The sequence below is a fragment of the Ictalurus furcatus genome, chromosome 24, assembly GCF_023375685.1.
Source record: "Ictalurus furcatus strain D&B chromosome 24, Billie_1.0, whole genome shotgun sequence".
Classification (NCBI taxonomy): Eukaryota; Metazoa; Chordata; class Actinopteri; order Siluriformes; family Ictaluridae; genus Ictalurus; species Ictalurus furcatus.
Window position 1 is genome coordinate 4,671,160 of NC_071278.1, and position 16,352 is coordinate 4,687,511.

Genomic DNA, 16,352 nt, shown 5'->3' on the forward strand with positions numbered 1-16,352 from the left:
AGCATGTCACAGAAAACTTCACCATATCTATAGTTAAACATGTTTTTTTTGTTGTTTTTTTTAATCTGTTTGCGTGGATCATCGTTTATACAAGTCACCGTGTACATACACACTATAGAAACTGTAATGTATGAGAACAAGTACATTAATATAAGCCTTGCAGCTGTCATTGCTACTGTTATTGAAAATTACTCAGTAGAATACAACTTTACTGTGAGACAATCCATATTTAGCAAATCAGCATTAAAAATGATATGCACTTTCCCCGTAGAGCTCCTTCAACAAAGTTATGTCAAGTTAAAGAGTCTTATCTTAATGAAATAATAGGATATCTGTCAAAGAAACTAATTTATTAAGATTTCATATGAAATTATTTGATATGAATTTACTCTAGAATATTGAAATATTCTTGTTTACACTGATTTTATTTATGCAACATTTTTAATCGTAACCACAGTATATCTATTTACAATATTAAAGTGCACCTATTATGGTTTTTCAGATATTACCTTTCATGTAGTGTGTTATAGAGCTGTTTGTGAATGTAAAAAGTCTGCAAAGTTTCACAAATCAAAGTGCACAACAAACAGAGTTACTGACTCCCAAAACAAGGAACCGATTCTGAACAGCTGAAATGACTCGCTAGTGATTCCAGAGTTACTTCCTGTACTAACCTACGTAGGTTTGTAACAAAAAAAAACACGCCTCTGGTCTTAATTTTTTCCGATGGAGCTGAAACTTGTTATGGCAGTGGGCATTTCCTTTTTGAAACACGCTGACAGCGGTAGACCAATCACAACAGACTGGGACATCTGACCAATCAGAGCAGAGTATGCTCTCTGGACGAGTTACGAATGAATCCTTTAGAACGGATCATTTAACGAGTCGTTTATGACACTGGGGAAAAGCTGATGCTGCAGTTTAAATTATGAGCACATTAAAGTGTTTTTTGACCTCGGATGCGTGTAAATCTATTGTATGAGACCTCTAAAACAAAATTAAGCACGCTTCAAAACAATAATGGGTGAGCTTTAGGATTTTTAAAGGGTTTCTTACAAACCTGGCAACACGACCATGCTCCCTTGTTTATAGCGCTCCTGCTGGAGTAGCGCACGGAAAACCGACCAATCGGATTCGAGCTTTTAACGCCTGTCAACCAATAGGCTCAACGCTGGGGAATCAATTCCTGCAATCATGTTCGGTTGAGCCACCGGCGTTGAAACGGAACTGTTTTACCAGCGGAGTGGAGAACTCGAACAAATTGCAGTTTATTTTAATTACAGAGTTGAAATAGTTTAATGATCTACATGGTTATCATTTAGTAACATATTTTAGAGCTAAAAGAGATGAAAAAGGTGAAAAAACGCCACCCGCTGAATGGGAGCAGAACAACACCTGGCAGACATGAAGGTGAGCAGGATGGGTGGGTTTAACATGATTTATAATATTCTAATATTGAATATTAGAATAAGGTTCAGTGATGAATTCAGTCTAATCATGGAAGTTATGTAACTAGGGAGGAGGTCTTGACGTGTCCAGCTACGTGGAGACACACACACACACAGAGAGAGGGAGAGGGAGGGAGGGAGAGAGAGAGAGAGAGATCTCGATCTCCAAATCTTTTGACCATAAACAGACACCATTACAATGATCATACTTGGAGATTATCGTTTGCACAGTGTTTAAATATCAATGATCCCCTGTGAAACATTTGGCTGTGTGCCACGGTGCCAAAACTTTCAAGACTTGTTGCATTTTATACCATGAAGACATAGAAATATGGATTTGAACCACTGACGCCCAAAAATAATTGTCCAGGAGAACATGACGTAATGAATAATACACTTGGAGGTAGTGCTGTTAAAAGAAAATGATCAATAACTGGGTGGTGTGAGAAAATTGTGTGTGTGTGTGTGTGTGTGGTGTGAGTTACTGTTACCACCTGGATGTTGTTTATTTTCCCATAACCGCATGGATCAGAGTGTATAATTCCTGTTATACCACTGAAAGTTTCCAGTGATTGCGATTATATCCGTTTATAGTTACATTTGATGTGGAACGCCTGTGAAACAAGGATATCACTTCCGTTATAGCAGCTATAAACAGTCGCTCCTTCACCAGCGTCGTGTTTCTCTCTCTCTCTCGAAGTTAATAAGACCAAAAAAAATTGAATTAAAAACACGCATTGTCATGTTATCAAGAAATTGCAAAACTGAAGACTTTCCAGCGTCAGAAGGGTTAAAGTTACGGTTTTTATCCACGACCGGCACTGAAGACTCCTTCCATAAACAATAAATAAGAGTTTCCTCAACGAAACCGGTACCTCTTTTAATTATTACATACATTTTAAATCCGTTTATCTGGTATGTCTGCCATATGATATTGTAGAAGCAATAACTTATTACAACGACTGTGTTAATATACATAAACCTGTGATTTGCCTAGCAACCGGAACTACTTTCAGAGCTGCAGTTATAGGAAACTGTTCACCACCTTCTGACCAATCAGAGCTGAGGATTCAACAGTGCTATACTCATGAAATCTATTTTTCACTATTTTAAAAAAAATCAATATTGGGAAATTTCATTATTTGTGTTAGGTATGCACTGATGTGGTAATGACCTTCACTTGAATCAGTCCAGTGACATATTGAATGCTAGAATATACAGTGTGTGATATACAGTGCTGTGAGTTACTAATTCCCCAAATCTATGAAACTGCATTCCTAATGGGGTTCAGCTGGACTAGACACAGCCAGGCCTGATTACTGCGAACCCTGTTCAATCACATCAGCGCTTAAATAGAACTTTCTCAACAGCATGACATTGGTTAAAAGGTCTTACTCAGTAACACATTATGGCAAAGTTGAAAGAAATCCCAGAGATGATGAGGAAGAAGGTGATCGAAATTAGGGATGTCACGATACCGAAAATCTAGGAGTCGGTACCGATACCACCAAAAATACATGATACTCGATACCACGGTGTGGTTTAAAAATAAATTTTTTTAAAAATTAAAAACTCTCCTGGAGGACATCCTCCTCTGGCTGATACTGGCAAAAAGAGAGAGAGAGAGAGGGGGGATATTTTAGTTATCAAACCCTGTCTAACAATGAGTAATAAAACAGTGGAGGCTACAAGTGCTAAGCTGCACTCCTAAACGCACGCACACACACACACACCTTATACTCTGAATGCAAGCATTAGTTTAAATTCTCTGATATGGTGGCAGGCCAAAACGATTTATTAACACCATGAACATGTGAATTATTATTAGTGACATTAGGCTACATGTTGCTGACAGGACACGGGCTGAATGGCGATGCATGGTGGTCCATTCGGAGGTAGTTTATAACATTGCAATGCGTTAGCGTCGTTAACAAATAACTGGCTATCGCTAACATTACATGGAGCATAACGTTAGCTGGTTTCATGCCAACAATGCCAGCTGCCTCAAACAAACATAATATAGGGACAGTCTTTCAGGTGCTTCGCGGAATTCCAGGTGTTTCCTCGCTTTGTTTGAAATGAACGATAGCATCGGCTGCACACCGTCTTCAGAGCATCAATTCTATGTTTGCCGTCATCTGCCTCGAATGCGAAGTATTTCCATATTTGAGTCTTACCACCTTTCCTCTCAACGAGTCGGGGCGGAGCTAAACTTGTCACCATATTCTGTAGTAGTTCCCGTGTGCTTGTAGGCGTTCTTCTTCTTCTTCACCACTTGTGGACCGATTAAAACACTTGCGCGTATTTGCTGCCCCCTTCAGTTCCGGAAGAATTGCAAGCTTCATTAGAAGCGGTACCAACGCTACTGCAGAAAAACAAGTACCGTCACGTTTTAACAATGTTGGTACCGAATTATAGGTCCTCGTGACATCCCTACATAAGATATATAATATATACATGTTTTCCAGAAGACTAAAATAATAATAATTTACACCAATTGCAAAAATGCACTTAATGCACATAATTCCTTATTGTCTAGTCAGTTTCACGACATATTTCTACATGGCCACGATTTGGAAACAAGGCTCATGAGCCAAGCCACATTACACAAACATTACTTGTGCATAAGAAAAGTTCGAGCTCTGTCCAGTTCTATTAGATGTAACCTTTAGCCATTCAGTTCAGATTTTCTTTTTCCGTCGGCAGATCGCATGTCGTGGAAGAAGCAGAAGCTTGTAGACATCCAGCAGGCGCTGAACAGTGACCCCGTGGACATCGAGACCCTGCGGAGTGCAGCTGTCAGTGAGGGAGGCTTGTTGACGGACGAGGTGCGAAGAAAAGTTTGGCCCAAGCTCCTCAGTGTCAACGTGTTTGACCTTCCTGCCAAACCTGGTGAGTGTGTATAACACACAAGAGCCCGAATGAGTGAACTGAAACACGTCAGACACAAGGATCTGTTTCACTTTGTTCTGTATTCCTCACCTACTGTTTCTCATCATTTCCCTTTCTTTTAAACAGCTAAAAATATCAGAGAGAACCACAAAGACTACAACCAGGTGCTTCTCGACGTCAGACGCTCCATGCGCCGATTCCCGAGAGGTAGCGTTTCTCTGCTTTTGATCAGACGATGTGATTCATCCCTTTTCTCATGATCGCGTTCGACGAAGTCTTCGAGTTGTCGTGTAACCGGGACGTCTAGAAATGTCTGAGACACTTGGGAATAGCAAGCGAAGGTCATTCTGAGGTCTGAAAACCACAAAATACTCAAAAGCGACTTCCTGTCTATATGGAATTACATCATTATTGTAATAGTGAGAGCTTTCCCAGAACACGTAAGCTATGAAATATAATTAAAAGATTTAATATATAGAATTAATATTAATTAGTCTAAGGGGTGGCTTAGTGGTTAGCACGTTCGCCTCACACCTCCAGGGTCGGGGGTTCGATTCCCACCGTGGCCCTGTGTGTGTGGAGTTTGCATGTCCTCCCCGTGCTGCGGGGGTTTCCTCCGGGTACTCCGGTTTCCTCCCCCAGTCCAAATACATGCATGGTAGGCTGATTGGCGTGTCTAAAGTGTCCGTAGTGTATGAATGGGTGTGTGAGTGTGTATGTGATTGTGCCCTGCGATGGATTGGCACCCTGTCCAGGGTGTACCCCGCCTTATGCCCGATGCTCCCTGGGATAGGCTCCAGGTTCCCCGTGACCCTGAAAAGGATTAAGCAGTAGAAGATGGATGGATGGATGGTCTAAGAAAATTTACTATTAAATATATTCATATTGAACCATTTTTCATTTTTATAAATATTGACATTAAATAAGTTAGGAGTGTGATTTTAGTGTGTGTGTGTGTGTGTCGGAAATGAAGAATCAAAAGGTATTTCCATATCATATGTGGTCATATGGGTCTCTTTTTTTTTTTTTTTTTTTGGTAATATCACAAACTGAATTCATATTAAACTTTTCCAGAAGTTCTGACAGAGTAGATTTGAGGTTAAAAAGACTCAAAGAATAATTCTATGTATTAATCAATCAGCCATGCAAGAGGACCAAATAAAAATCTCATAACTATTTCATAGTTCTCTAGTCTTTTTCTCTCAGAATAATCATGTATAGGTCAGTACAGCTACCAAATCTGGAATGTGAGACAGGTTGTAGCTCATCTGTCTCTCTCGTTCTCGGTGTGTCAGGGATGCGGGCTGATGAGAGGGAGGTGCTGCAGGAGCAGCTGATTGACATCATCCTGGACGTTCTGAGAAGAAACCCTCAGCTGCACTACTACCAAGGCTACCACGATATAGTGGTCACCTTCCTGCTGGTGGTAGGAGAGCGGATGGCCATCGCGATGGTCGAGAAGCTGTCCAATCATCACCTCAGGTTTGTGTCTTTTGCAGAGTAACAAGGTGTTGTCCTTTTTAATGTTCATTTTTTCCCCCCTCAAAGAATAAGTGTCGATTCTTCGCAGTTTTGTCCCCAGTTTGCGCTTGCCAGTTCTCACCAGCCAGGTCTCCTGTATGACGTGACTGGGGAGGGCGGGGCAAACACATGCTTCTTCCTGAGATACATGATTTAAAACTCCCGCTTATGTTGCGTCCCACTCCAAGGAAAGCGCAATCTGCCCTCTTCCGCACACATGAGCGTTACAGATGTCTGTGATTGGCTAGTGTCTCTATGATTGACCGGGGCGAGATGGTAATGCCGTCCCTCCCACTCAGAGATCACTGCCAGTTTTGCCCTGGGGGGTTGGGGGGGTTTTCATAATTGTTTTATTATTTATAAACTAATAAAAAAATAGCTATGATTTAGAATGTTTTCAAATTTGTCATGGAAAAAGTTCCTATAACAGGCACTTTTCTTGCACAATAAGTGCAAAAGTATCAAGTATTTTCTAAGTGTCAAGAATTTGCTAGCAGGTTTGGAAGTTTTCACTATAGATTATCCGTCTCTCTGCAGAGAGAAGTGTTGAGTTTTCACAGAAGAGAGCGTTAGTCAGATCAATCATTTGATCATGTGAGGAAAAACATACTGACAGAGTAGCACAGCAATGACTGAAGTGAACTGAGTGTGTGTGTGTGTGTGTGTGTGTGTGTGTGTGTGTATATAAATATATAAAATATAGAGTGTCTGGAGGATTAGTTTGTAGTTTATTTATATCGGTGGGGACACAGTCACATGCTGCTATGCTACCTCCACTATTGACATTGGTAATGTAAATGACTGCAGGTTATTCTGCGGTGGCCATCTTGTGTACACGTAGTTTACAGCAAGTGTAAATTAGTCTTAAAGGCTTAAAATATATCCTGCAGACAAACGGTTTGGTTTGTTTTCAACATAAGTTGCATTTTGAATGTATTTGGAAGGAAAAAACTATTAGAAACCCGTGTATTTATTTCCATATTAACAAAAAACAGCTATAGAAAGTGATGACAGTCCGTGTTTTTTAATTTTATTTTATTTCTCCGCAGCAAATCTTTATATATAAGGATTTATAAGGTTCGATGCGGTTACTCAGCCACTGTAAACAGTTTCTGATGTTTGGACCCGTAAACATCAGCGTTAACACTTTGCTGTGGTGTCGTGTGTCTGTGCAGGGACTTTATGGACCCTACCATGGACAGTACCAAACACATCCTGAATTACCTGATGCCCATTCTGGAGCAGGTCGATCCCGAGCTACACGACTTCATGCTGAGGTATGACTGCTTTGGGGTGGATGGGGTTAAGTTGGTTTATTTTAAAGCGGCAGTTCACAAACTGGGGGCTGTGTAAAAAAAAAAAAAATCTCTACTCAGAGCTTTTTTTTTTTTTTTTAATCAGATTAAATTCACATCTCAGTGCTACAATAAAAAAAGAAATCCAGAGCGACTTTGCAATCGTACAAAATATCACGTCCGCTTTGCTTTAACGCGATTAGAGATTAGATCTATAAACTGGGTTTCCAGTTTGTACATCATGCATATTTATATCTCTTGAGCCTTTATGAGGGTAAAGTTGTAGAGATGCACTTACTCCATAAGACGCAGTAGACAGCATGTTATTCTACCCAGACTGTTTGTAATGGTTTAGGAGCACTTTAAGTCAGGAGTAAAACACACTTGGACATGCTGCTATAGAAAAACAATCAACGACAGGGTGGTGTGATCTCTTTCCAACTATGAAGTCCATTATTTTCCTATTAGTTTCTCATACCACTACAATTTTACTGACAATGACAAATATTTATAATATGTATTTAAAAAAATAACACGTCCTTTTTTTTTTTTTTTTTTTCCTCTCTGTCTCTCTACATTTAAAGTTGTGGTGCGTCCACGAAACAGGTTAGTTCCCTCACCATCCTCTTCTGTTTTCTCTCTCTTCATAAAGAGAGTATGAGAGTGGTATATATTTAGATAGGCTTTTTACACAGGCAGCTTGCATGCGGAAACCTACACACAAGGAAAATCTTTCAAACCCATTAGTAGCCCATTAGTCTCTGAATTAAGCTCGAAAACAGATCAAAATCAAACCATTGGCCGTTTCGATGTTACCGGTGGAGATCGAGCGAACGTTCGGGAGAGTTCACATGCGCGAGGCGTACGGGTTTAATACGGCCGCTGCTTATCTGTGCGAGATTGATGACTTCTGAAATACGGAACTGGTGTTTATCTCTTTCAGAAATCTCCACCTGACAGGAAATCTTTACCTCAAACTGCAGCGGAATAAACACGTACTTTTTTAAGACATTCAGAGTTCGCTGAAACGAGTACAAAGAGTGAAGGTCGGTTTGCAGCGCCGTAGCATCCATTGTCTTGTCGATCGTTTTAGGAAGCGGGACACGATGTAAAAATATTCGACGAAGAAAGTTCATGGAAAAAAACTTGAATAAATAACCAGTCGACAGGCTTTCTTAGAACGATTTTTAAGTCAGAACTTTTTTTTATTTTTATTTTTTTTGGGTTAGATTTGGCGAAGTTCCTGTCACATTTCATCATCTGTCAGTAAATTACGTCTTCTCGGAGTGGATCATCAACGTTCGACCAATCAGAAGGAGGCGATTCTACGAACATGTCTTTCAGACTGTATGTCAGTTCGAAAAGCTCCACTTCCTGTGCTAGTGTTCAAGGGCGTTTCCACGTTTGTGCGGAGTTTGCATGTTCTCCTCGTGCTTTGGGGGTTTCCTCCGGGTACTCCGGTTTCCTCCTAGCCTGATTGGCGTCTCTAAATTATCCGTTGTGTGTGTGAAGGGGTGTGCGATTGTGCCCTGCGATGGGATAGCGCCCCGTCCAGGGTCTCCCCCACCTTGTGCCCCGAGTCTTCGGGAAAGAGGAGTTTGTGCTTCCCGGTTTCTCAGTCTCATTTACTGTCCAGAAGTGGTACGTTTCAAGGTCGAGGAGATGTTGCCAACTTTCCGAGTAGGAATTCCAAGCTGAGGGGGTGTTTTTTTTTTTCTTTTTTCTTTCTTCTCCTTAGTCGATCTAAAGGTTAGAAGTTCCAACTTGTTTTTCCCCCCATAGATTTTCCCCACCAATTCCCACCCACCAGTTAGGTTTCCTCTGTGTTATAATAGCTATGAAGCTATGAACCAGGGAGGATTATGGCTATCATGTGCTTCCTCCAAGACATCTGAAGCTAGCCAACCACAATCATTTTCAACTGCTACTCCTGCTCCATCACAGGACAGTGTAACACACTCTCAGGAAAGCGTTATGCGCCCCCTTCCGCATACATGAGCTTGGAGATGCCCATGATTGGCTAGTGTCACTCTGATTGTTGAGAGAGAGAACGTATGCCATCTCTCCCACCCAGAGAGCACGACTAGTTTTGGTCTCCCAGCCATGGATGGCTGTGGCATCGCCACATCGTGATCTCCCGAACTCTTCGAAGATCCAACATATGACCTTTCGTTTACATTTGCAGCATAAAAGTTACTTCAGGTAGGTATTTATGAAAAATGTCTGGTTCAACTGGTCATTTTTTCAACGTCTGGATGGAAATGATATCGGAAAAGCCTCGTGCTTGAAAAACATTTCTCACTTCTGTACGAATGCAGCGTCAACATGTGCTGCTCGTTTCTTTAACATTTCTTTAAGCACGTTTGCTTTTTTTTTGCGCTTCATGCCATCTGCGCTTCTCAGATCCTTCCTCTGAGGAAACGGAGTAAGTGTGAGAAATGTAAACAAAGACAGGAGGAAGCAAGAATAAGCTTTATTTATTTTATTTTTTTTACCAAATCTCACTGAAGAAGTGGCACTTTAAAGTGATTTATTGGTGACGTGGTGTCCTTACTGTATAAAAAATTCCAAACAAAATCCTCTCATTATTTCTCTATATTTAAAGCAAGGCATATTTTTTGACTAGTCAGTGTGTGAAGATTTTTTTTATTATTTATACCCATTGTTTATTGAATTATTTATTGTTGCTTCTGTAAGTGAAATTCTTAAGAATTCTTTATATATATATATATATATATATATATATATATATATATATATATATATATATATATATATATAAAATCATCATATATATATGTCAGACTTCGATATATTTCCGGGTCAGATGCAGGATTAAGGAACCAATCAGGCGCTGGTTACAGTTTTGGGACACACCCTAAGAACTGGAATTTCAAGTTTAGTGACGTTAAGAAGAGTGCAATGTGTAATTCTCTCCATTAGGAGGCAGCAGAGCGCAACATTAGCTTCACACTCTGTAAACTTGTGCAATTCTGTGAGCTCTAGGACACAAACTCTTTTTAAATTCTGCACTCATCCGAATCTTGACCGTGTAACGTTCGTTCGAGACTCTGTTTGCATGAGGTGCAGTCGCGTGCAATAGTTTGCACGCCCTAACTTTTGAAATAATGAACCCAACAACACATTTATTTTTCGTTACTAATATTTCCTAATTATTTTTCATTATTTGACATTACAGCAAAAGACGAGAGTCGGCCTCAAAGCTGAAACGAAGTGAAAATGTCGGTTTGTTTCATCCGTGATGTTTTGTTTGCTTTTAAACCCTCGTGCTCTTAGCATTCGATTCCTCATGCATAAGAGATGCAGGCTGTGCTGTAGAATGTGTGCGTGAGAGGACTCGCGCTTGTTCCCCAGCCCTGTATGTAAAGGGAAGTTGTTTTTAATGGCTTGTCATTTAAAATGGAGCAAATAAGAGACTGGGGATAAATATTGTATGTGTGTGTGTGTGTGTGTCCTGGGATTTCCATCGAGTGCACTGCAGCTCTTCAGGTTTAATGGTTGAGCTCGTTCAGGTGCTGTTGCTCAGGGCACTTTCCAAGCTAACAAGCTCAGTCTCAGTGTAGTCAAACTCTGGAAGTTTAAAAACTTTAGAGCACTTTGGTGCGTTTAAGTAGATTTTTCAGAACGTATATGTGGCATGTCCCGTCTTTTTTTTCTGTTTACTTTCAGGACATGTAAGGAAAAGCCTTCATGCGCTGACGGGCACTAAATATGCACCATATGGACAAAAAGGTGATATCGGGATTATGTGGTGTTTTACTATAGCAGAATGATATGTGGGGATTATAAGCAAGGAATGATACACGAGAGAGCATGCTGTTGTTGGAAAAGTTGTTTACGTTGCAAAAAAGACGTATTATTCCTCTTGTACTATAGCAATTAATATCATAGAATTCTTATATCATGGATTTCTAACATTCGCACCTCGCCCCATTTTTATTATATTATTATTATTTTTTATTATTATTTGAGCCGGTTCTCAGCATCGTCTGCATTCAAACTCATGATCACCTGGTGATGCTTTTCTGCCACTCAGGAGCCCAATCCATCCATCCATCCTTCCATCCATCCTTCAATCCATCCATCTTTCCTTCCATCCATCCTTCCATCCTTCCTTCCTTCCAGCCATCCATCCTTCTATCCTTCCTTCCTTCCATCCTTCCTTCCTTCATCCATCCATCCTTCCATCCTCCCTCCCTCCCTTCTTCCCTTCCTTCCTTACTTCCTTCCTTCCCTTCCCTCCTTTGCACCACTTATCCTTCTTTCCTCCACGTACCCGTCTTTCCTTTCCTTTGCACCACGTATCCTTCTTTCCTTGCGTTTGCGCCACTTATCCTTCTTTCCTTTCCTTTGCACCGCTTATCCTACACAGGGTCACGGGGAGCCTGTTGCCTATCCCAGGGAACTCGGGGCACACCTTGGACGGACTGCCAACCCATCACGGGGCACCATCACACACTCTCACACACTACGGACAATTTGGACAGCCTACAGCGCATGTCTTTGGACTGGGGGAGGAAACCGGAGTGCCCGGAGGAAACCCCTGAACACGGCGAGAGGGTGGAGTCAGGAATCAAACCCCCAACCCTGGAGGTGCGAGGCAAACATGCCAACCCCTAAGCCACTGTGCCCCCTTGCATTGTCCATCTTCTCCACATTTCATGTTATCGAAGTCTGTAAAATATCCTCTTGTTTTTGTCGCCCTCGGTCATAAAGACAAAAGACTTTCTTGTCTTCAGGGTTTAACCTCTGACTTTTACAAAGTGCTGACACTGGAGACTCCTTCCAGCGGCTTGTCCCCGTAACGCAGTTAGCTCGCGTTACTTCCCATTTACAGTCCCTCCAGGACGTCACCATTTTGTGAACGCAGAAATGAACGCAAAATCAAGCAAACTCTGTATCGGTACTCGGAGGAGCTTGCGGTTTTTTTTCGGAACTCTTCATGTGAAAGTAATAGACACTAATGAAATCGCACATTGATTACACACACAAACGAGTACAACGGTTTAGCTGCTGTTTCCAGTGTTGTAAAAACTGCAGAAGTGGTGGATAAAATTGTGCGATCAGTGAGATGATTTGTGAGCATTTAGGCCTGCTGTAAAAACGTCCCAAACAGCGCTGCTAAAAACGATTTATTTGGCCGAAAGAACTCTACAGCGATAAAATTGTCAAATTTAGCCTCTGTTTGTGCTCATGGTCGTCATCCACTTCTCGTTTTAATATGGCGAGTCTGTTATTGCTGCACGACAGGAAGCAGGCTGTGTGGAAAGTCCTGCCCGCTAACTGCAGAGTCGGAGAGGAGACGCAGCAGCCGCAGGCCGGAAGCGCTGAAGCGTGATTAAGGAGGAGAGCACGCGTGACTGAGACGCCCGGGTCCGCTGTTGCGTCATCCATGTAGAGAGCAATGTGCAGAACCATTTTCTTGCACATTGACAATGTTTACATGGCTCCATAGCCACGGGCAGTGCAGCTCAACTAGTGTCACCCTGACAAAACGGCGAAATGTGCTCTCACACACACACACACACACACACACACACACACACACACACACACACACAGCAGCTTTATACAGTCACTAGATGCACCATAGCAGACCAGATTTCTTGGGTTTGAGATCTAGATAATTTTCATGCCATTCTGTCTAAACTCCAGACACAGTTGTCCTGAGAGAGAGAGAGAGAGAGAGAGAGCGAGCGAGAGAGAGAGAGAGATAAATAGATAAATAAATAAGTAAGTAAGCTTATATTCATGAAACATTCATTTAGTCAAATATAGTTTTTGCTGGGTATCTGTGTGTGTGTGTGTGTGTGAGTGTGTGAGTGTGTGAGTGTGTGAGTGAGTGAGTGAGTGAGTGAGTGTGTGAGTGAGTGTGAGAGAGAGAGAGAGAGAGAGTGATCAAGATTTCTTCCTTCGTGTGTGTGTTACAGAGCTGAGGTCGGCACCATCTTCGCCCTCAGTTGGCTGATCACATGGTACGGTCATGTCCTCTCGGAGTTCCGGCACGTTCTGCGACTCTACGATTTCTTCCTGGCCTCCCATCCGCTCATGGCCATTTACTTTGCTGCCGTGGTGAGAACTCTTTCTGCATACTGAAACCTCTCTCTCTCTCTCTCGTTCACTCTCTCTCGTGCGCTCTCTCTCTCGTTCACTCTCTCTCGTGCGCTCTCTCTCTCGTTCACTCTCTCTCGTGCGCTCTCTCTCTCGTTCACTCTCTCTCGTGCGCTCTCTCTCTCGTTCACTCTCTCTCGTGCGCTCTCTCTCTCGTTCACTCTCTCTCGTGCGCTCTCTCTCTCGTTCACTCTCTCTCGTGCGCTCTCTCTCTCGTTCACTCTCTCTCGTGCGCTCTCTCTCTCGTTCACTCTCTCTCGTGCGCTCTCTCTCTCGTTCACTCTCTCTCGTGCGCTCTCTCTTTTGTGCGCTCTCTCTCTCTCTCTTGTGCGCTCTCTCTCTCTCTCTCTTGTGCGCTCTCTCTCTCTCTCTTGTGCGCTCTCTCTCTCTCTTGTGCGCTCTCTCTCTCTCTCTTGTGCGCTCTCTCTCTCTCTCTCTTGTGCGCTCTCTCTCACTCTCTCTCGTGTGCTATCTCTCTCACTCTCTCTCGTGTGCTATCTCTCTCACTCTCTTGTGCTCTCTCTCTCGTGTGCTATCTCTCTCACTCTCTTGTGCTCTCTCTCTCTGTGTGCTATCTCTCTCACTCTCTTGTGCTCTCTCTCTCTCTCTTGTGCTCTCTCTCTCTCTCTCTCGTGTGCTATCTTTCTCACTCTCTTGTGCTATCTCTCTCTTGTGCGCTCTCTCTCTCTCTCTTGTGCGCTATCTCTCTCACTCTCTTGTGCGCTCTCTCTCTCTCTCTCTTGTGCGCTATCTCTCTCACTCTCTCGTGCGCTCTCTCTCTCTCTCTCTCTTGTGCGCTATCTCTCTCACTCTCTCGTGCGCGCTCTCTCTCGCGCTCTCTCTCACTCTCGTGTGCTCTCTCGCTCTCGTGCACTCTCTCGCTCTCTCTCTCGTGCGCTCTTACTCTCTCACGCTCTCTCGCCCCCCCCCCCCCTCTCGTGCAGATTCAAAGTGACATGGTGAACTTTCCTGTTTGTGGTTTCTCAGATTGAGAATATGTGAGAGTGTTTGTATTAGCGAGTCCGTGATTGGTTTCCCTGAGAAAGCTGCTGAAGTGTTTTCTGGACATAATGAACAGAATAATGAAGGCTTTTCGCTCCATTAGGATGTGCAGTAATAACTGACACACTGACTATTGTGCACTTATACCACAGCACTGTTGAGTTCTCGATTCTGATTGGCTGACTGGCGTTCTGAGGCGTGCAATTATTTTTCAGTAAATGCACAGATAAAGTAGTTCCAGTCAGGTCTCGACCGCATTACAGTTCCATATCAGTTCGCCGAGTGAACTGAACCAACGGAAAAGTTCGCCTACCGTCCACCACGGCGCACGCATCTAACAACAAACAACGCTGGACCATTAGAGAAATAACGCGCACCCGAGGTGGTAGTGCGGCCACGAGGAGAAGCAGAGGCTTCAGCCATTGATATGCAGTTACTGGGGAGGGAGCGAGAGTGCGAGAAAGAGAAGAAAGAGAGTGTGAGAGAGCATGTGTGATGAGCTGCTGAACAAGTAGCAATATTTATTTATTTATTCGTTGTATTTTCTGGAGTAATAAAAAAAAAAAAATCCTGTTTCGTGTCATGGCCGCATTACCACCCCGGGGTGTGCACTGTTTTCTAATAACTTAACGGACTGGGGTTAATTGTTCCTTACTAATTATTGTGTGCTGATTATCGCATACTGATTATTGTGTGCTGATCATCGCATACTGATTTTCGTGTACTGGTTATTGTGTGCTGATTTTCGCATACTGATTATTGTGTGCTGATTATCGCATACTGATTTTCGTGTACTGGTTATTGTGTGCTGATTTTCGCATACTGATTATTGTGTGCTGATCATCGCATACTGATTTTCGTGTACTGGTTATTGTGTGCTGATTTTCGCATACTGATTATTGTGTGCTGATTATCGCATACTGATTTTCGTGTACTGGTTATTGTGTGCTGATTTTCGCATACTGATTATTGTGTGCTGATTATCGCATACTGATTATCGCGTACTGATTATTGTGTGCTGATTATCGCATACTGGTTATTGTGTGCTGATCATCGCATACTGATTATTGTGTGCTGATCATCGCATACTGATTATTGTGTGCTGGTTATTGTGTGCTGATCATCGCATACTGATTTTCGTGTACTGGTTATTGTGTGCTGATTATCGCATACTGATTATTGTGTGCTGGTTATCGTGTGCTGGTTATCGTGTGCTGGTTATCGTGTGCTGGTTATCGTGTGCTGATTATCGCATACTGATTATTGTGTGCTGGTTATCGTGTGCTGATTATCGCATACTGATTATTGTGTGCTGGTTATCGTGTGCTGATTATCGTGTGCTGGTTATCGTGTGCTGGTTATCGTGTGCTGATTATCGTGTGCTGGTTATCGTGTGCTGATTATCGTGTGCTGATTATCGTGTGCTGGTTATCGTGTGCTGATTATCGTGTGCTGGTTATCGTGTGCTGATTATCGTGTGCTGGTTATCGTGTGCTGATTATCGTGTGATGATTATCGCGTGCTGATAATCGCGTGCTGATAATCGCATACTGATTTTCGTGTGCTGATTATCATGTGCTGACCTGAGTGTAGAATACATATATTTGTGTTAAGTTTTTTGGTTCATCACAAAAACACAAAGGATGCAAAGGGTGTGTGTGTGTGTGTGTGTGTGTGTGTGTGTGTGTGTGTGTGTGCGTGTACTAGGTCTGTGTTGGTTTTTCTGTTTTGGATGAATCCAGGGCACTTTGTTGTAGTGAGACGAGTTAATTAAACATCTCTAATGAACTCAGTGGAGGTTTGAGGGAAGCGGCTGGCTGGGTTTTGTGCTCGCTTGCTTCAGCTGGCGCTCTTTCCCGCCTCGCCGTAAGACTCTGCCTTGCCAGAGAGCAGCGCGTGAGCCGAAAGGGGGCCAGGGCCGTTTGAAGTGCGGATAACAAAGCGTGCAGGAAATGTAGTTCATCCTGCCTCTTTAGGTTACTTTAACTCCCTGAGGGCTGGCGGTAAACCAGCAGGGCTTCAGAGGAGCCGCTCTGACTAGACCACGCAGACTAAGTGCACT

General features: G+C 42.7%; 1 protein-coding gene across 1 annotated transcript in view; it reads left to right on the forward strand.

The window, feature by feature from the left end:
- Window positions 1–1,214: 1,214 nt before the first annotated feature.
- The window catches only part of zgc:63863 (uncharacterized protein LOC393372 homolog), a 31,305-nt gene continuing 16,167 nt past the window's right edge, over window positions 1,215–16,352 (forward strand). Inside the window, exons 1-6 of the mRNA XM_053612975.1 lie at window positions 1,215–1,410; window positions 4,155–4,340; window positions 4,467–4,547; window positions 5,636–5,822; window positions 7,037–7,138; window positions 13,108–13,249. Of these exons, the coding sequence (XP_053468950.1) occupies window positions 1,347–1,410; window positions 4,155–4,340; window positions 4,467–4,547; window positions 5,636–5,822; window positions 7,037–7,138; window positions 13,108–13,249 (762 nt within the window). The 5' untranslated portion in view covers window positions 1,215–1,346. The remainder of the gene's footprint in view (window positions 1,411–4,154; window positions 4,341–4,466; window positions 4,548–5,635; window positions 5,823–7,036; window positions 7,139–13,107; window positions 13,250–16,352) is intronic.